The sequence below is a fragment of the Palaemon carinicauda genome, chromosome 18 (genome assembly GCF_036898095.1).
Source record: "Palaemon carinicauda isolate YSFRI2023 chromosome 18, ASM3689809v2, whole genome shotgun sequence".
Taxonomy (NCBI): domain Eukaryota; kingdom Metazoa; phylum Arthropoda; class Malacostraca; order Decapoda; family Palaemonidae; genus Palaemon; species Palaemon carinicauda.
Genome location: NC_090742.1, coordinates 21,037,578 through 21,042,577, shown reverse-complemented (window position 1 = coordinate 21,042,577; position 5,000 = coordinate 21,037,578). Strand labels below are relative to the sequence as shown.

The 5,000-nt window shown below is 31.4% G+C and overlaps 1 protein-coding gene and 1 long non-coding RNA gene across 4 annotated transcripts in view; one reads left to right on the top strand and one right to left on the bottom strand.

The window, feature by feature from the left end:
• LOC137657691 (uncharacterized) overlaps positions 1–5,000 on the bottom strand; it is a 477,521-nt gene that overhangs the window by 42,233 nt on the left and 430,288 nt on the right. The window lies entirely within an intron of this gene.
• Positions 1–5,000, top strand: part of LOC137657016 (carbohydrate sulfotransferase 11-like) — a 32,605-nt gene that overhangs the window by 13,016 nt on the left and 14,589 nt on the right. For all 3 annotated transcript variants that reach the window (XM_068391368.1, XM_068391367.1, XM_068391366.1), the window contains exon 2: positions 3,456–3,723. In XM_068391368.1, the coding sequence (XP_068247469.1) occupies positions 3,474–3,723 (250 nt within the window). In that variant the 5' untranslated portion in view covers positions 3,456–3,473. The remainder of the gene's footprint in view (positions 1–3,455; positions 3,724–5,000) is intronic.

The window sequence follows — 5,000 nt, the reverse complement described above, 5'->3', positions numbered from 1 at the left end:
TCAAATTCCAGGTTCACTCCCATCGTCGTTTGGGTGTACACATCCTAGAGATAAGATACTAATAAGTGTCTTAATTCCTCATCAAACCAAAACAGAAATAATCTACAACTAGACTTCCAATTTCAATTTACTGTTGGACAGTCAAGATTGATAGTGTTAAGTATTCATATTACGGAAAATTCCACACATTTAATCATTATTTCTAATGTAGTTGAACCAGTAGAACTTCAAAAGTTCAAAGATGCAGCAAATGTTTTCCTGTTTAAAAGGCTAATATTAGTCTTTTTATAGCTATATATGAATTATCTGTTTTAATGTTGTAAATGTTTTTTAAAATATTTTACTTTAATTTTTCATTACTTCTTATATAGTTTAATTATTTCCTTTTTTCCTTTCTTTACTGGGCTATTTTTCCATATTGGCGCCCTTAGGGTTATAGCATCTTGCTTTTCCAACTAGCGTTGTCGCTTGGGTAGTAATAAAAATAATAATAATAATAATAGTAATAATTATTTCCTTTAATCACAGGGCTATTTTTCCCTGTTGGAGCCCTTGGGTTTATAGCATCGTGGTTTTCAAAGTAGTGTTGTAGCTTTGGTAGTAATAATAACGAGGAAATTTACATTTCTAAAAGTCCAATAGAATTAGTTAAAATTTATGTTCATGATCCTGACAACGATTAAGAAAATATTTTCTCTATAATTACCACTGAAAGAGAACCCATGTAACTTGCCTGACCGATATGAACAATAAAACGTCAAATAAATATATGATCAAAGTCTTATAAAGAAAATGAATGTGATTAACAGGAAAACAAAGTGAAGGAAATATGGTATATTAAAAGGGATATATAAAAAATATCAAAATGACGAGAAAGACACTTTTTGAAATAAGCAAAACAACTTTAACTATCGCAGCTTGGTTTTGCCTACATTAACCAGGTGTGTATAATCTACAAGAGTATCATGACTAAGGTTTCCCATATTCTTTGAATTTTCTTATATGAAATAAACTCAGTCAACATATCTGCTCACTCCCGTAATATTCTCATCTTCCCATGGACCAACTCGTCCAAGCAATGGATCTACATAATGATTATGGTCAGGCACACTATTCTATCTTATTTCTCTTCCTCTTATTTTGGTAAAGTTTTAATGGGTTATATATGGAATATTTATTCTAATGTTGTTACTGTTCCTAAAATATTTTATCTTAATTGTTAATTACTTCTCTTATTTCCTTGCTTCCTTTCCTCACTGGGCTATTTTCCCTGTTAGAGACCTTGGGCTTATAGCATCCAGCTTTTCCAATTATGGTTGTAGCTTAGCAAGTAATAATAATAATAATAATAATAATAATAATAATAATAATAATAATAATTAGCTTTAAAAACCGGTACAGGTAGAAGCTAAGGACTGAAGCTTGAATTTGAAATACACTAAGACCATCCAGGAATCCACACAGCTAAGTCGATAGCTGGAATCATCCCGTTGGAATCAATATATTTCAAATTCCACGTTCACTCCCATCGTCGTTTGGGTGGATACACCTAGAGATAAGATACTAATATGTGTCTTAATTCCTCATCAAACCAAAACAGAAATAATCTACAACTAGAGTTCTAATTTCAATTTACTGTTAGACAGTCAAGATTGATAATGTGAAGTATTCATATTACAAAAAAAATTCACATATTTAATTATTATTTCTCTTGTAGTTGAATCAGTAGAACTTCAAAAATTTCAAAGTAGCAGAAAATGTTTTTATGTTTAACAGGCTGACATAAGTCTTTTTATAGCTACATGTATTAATTATCTGTTTTAATGTTGTTAATGTTTTTTAAAATATTTTATTTTAATTTTTCATCACTTCTTATATCGTTTAATTATTTCCTTGTTTCCTTTCTTCACTGGGCTATTTTTCCATATTGAAGCCCTTGGGCTAATAGCATCTTGCTTTTCCAAGTAGGGTTGTAGTTCGGCTAGTATGAAAAAAATAATAATAGTAATGATTATTTCCTTTCCTCATTGGGCTATTTTTCCCTGTTGGATTCCTTCGGTTTATATCATCATGGTTTTCAAATTAGTGTTGTAGCTTGGCTAGTGATCATAATGAGGAAATATATATTTCTAAAAGTCCAAGAGAATAAGTTAAAATTCATGTTCATCATCCTGACAACGAAAAAGACATGTGACTTGTCTGACCGATATGAACAATAAAACGTAATATATATGATCAAAGTCTTATAAAGAAAATGAATGTGATTAACAAGAAAACAAAGTGAACAAAATATGGTATTTTAAAAGGGACATATAAAAAATATCAAAATGACGAGAAAGACGCTTTTGAAATAAGCAAAACAACTTTAACTATCGCAGCTTGGTTTTGCCTACATTAACCAGGTGTGTATAATCTACAAGAGTATCATGACTAAGGTTTCCCATATTCTTTGGATTTTCTTTTATGAAATAAACTACATATATACTGACATACGAGAGAGAGAGAGAGAGAGAGAGAGAGAGAGAGAGAGAGAGAGAGAGAGAGAGAGATTGCTATCTTTGCAATTTGCACCATCATCATCATCAGCCGTAACTAGTACACTGCAGGACAAAAGCCTCGGACATTTCTTTCCATTCCCGTCCGTTTATGGTCTTTATATGTCAGTCTATACTAGCAAATTTTCTTAGTTCGTAAATCCATCGTCGTCTCTTCCTTGCCCTGTTTATTTACAGTGAAATTGAAAGGTGATAAATGACACGCTAACTTACAGATAATGAAAGATCATCACTGTCAGGACTGAAAATGAATAATGACAAATTAATTATATTCATGATGGATTAGATTGAATTTATGAAAATTGGCCATAATGCCTAGCACTGGGGACTAGGGGGGTATTCAATACCTCTATATAATTGGACAGGGGGGGGGGAACCATCAATCGCACTATGAAGTGAAAGTTAAAGAGATTGAACGGCAAGAATGGAGGAGGGAAGCGTGAGCTTGGGTATAGTAAGTTAAAATGTGAGTGTAGAAGGCTATAAAGTGAGTGCAGCTAGGAGCCCAGGGGACGCTGTAAATCCCCCTAAGTAATGCTTACAGGCAAATGCAGATGATGCTATTCTTTTTCCTTCAATTCCATCTCCTGAATGTAGATCTGGGGTTACTGGATCCCTTAAGAGATTCAGTACCACCCTGGTGGGTCATATGCAAGTGATTCAATTATAACAACAATGCTTTAAAGGGAAAGGCCTACTGCACTGCCTTCATAGGTCGGTTTGTCATATCTGTCTTTTTCCCCCTTTCAAAGTTAAACTCGAACACAATACATTTACATTCTCTTACGGGCTGCCCACGCAAAAGCCCGTGTCTTGCATAAGGGAAGGCAATCTACACACACACACACACACACACACACACACACACTCGAGTAACAATTTTTTTTTCTTTTTTCTCAGACAAAGCAACTCGGGACGATGAGAATATTACGCCCGAAACTGAGTCTTCAATGGTGGCTTACGGCGACAGCCATGATCGTGGCGACGACTCTGTGCGCGCACATACTTTGGGATACGGTGTTCGCAGTCGATGCCGGCAATGCAGCGAGTCTCCGTAAAATGAACATTCAACATGATGAATATGCACAAACTTCCCCAGATGTTTTTTTGCAAAATGAGACGGAGTTTCGGTGGGAAAAACGCAACATTGCAGAATCTAACGCAAAAGGTAATCAAAATTTAAATTTCTTATTCTTTAAATGAACGCAAAAAATAAATAACAATTGCACATAATGTTAAAATTCGTGATTAGGTTAATTAAAATAATTTGTTACAGTCAAATGCTACAAAACTAAAATTATTCTTTTGTTCTTTGGTGACATTTTCGTTTCAATATTTACACAGTATAAGTTTAGGCTCCTACATTTCAAACGTTTAAAAGTTATTATAACAAATATCCAATATCAAAACTAACTTGAATTGTCTTTGCTGTTCATAAACCGTAAGAGTAGTACTTAAATATGAATTTGGAAATACTTCAGATTTAAAAATATGTTTATATATAAATAAAATATTTAAATAATAGTATTGGTTTCCTGAAGGGAAATACATATTTCTATGTTGTCTTTAAAAATTAAAGTGTATATATATATATATATATATATATATATATATATATATATATATATATATATATATACATATATAGATATATATATATATAGATATATATATATTTATATTTATATATATATATGTGTGTGTGTGTGTGCGTCTGTGTATATATGATCAGATAAATACATCTGGAAGTTTCAAGTTAATCCATCCAGTAATATTACATATGAGCATCCTAGTCCGGCCCAGAATAAGGTCAAGAGATCTTTATGCTAAAAAATATTTTCAAGCCAAGTTTCTGAAAAGACAATATTTATACCTCATGAAACTTTAGTTCTCTAAAATCTGCAACCCAGAGATAATGAATATTAAGTAAATGTTACATTGCATATGAACTCTAGATCAATACATTATTTAGTACTTGACAGAAAAAAAAATTTATTTCATTGAAACAAATCCCGAAATATTTTACCGCTCATCATGTATCTCCCATTGTTTCCCTGGGTAATTATCTCTCTCTCTCTCTCTCTCTCTCTCTCTCTCTCTCTCTCTCTCTCTCTCTCTCTCTCTCTCTCTCTCTCTCTTTCATATATACTTATATGTGTATATATATACACATATATATATATATACATATATATATACATATATATATGTATATATATATATATATATATATATATATATATATATGTATGTATACAGTACACACACATATATATGTAAGTATGTATATATATGTACAGTATATATATATATATATATATATTATATATATACACATATAAATTATATATATATATATATATATATATATTTATATATATATATATATTCATCTAATCTATATATATTAACAACACACCAGTCTGAAACACGAAGAGAATAAAA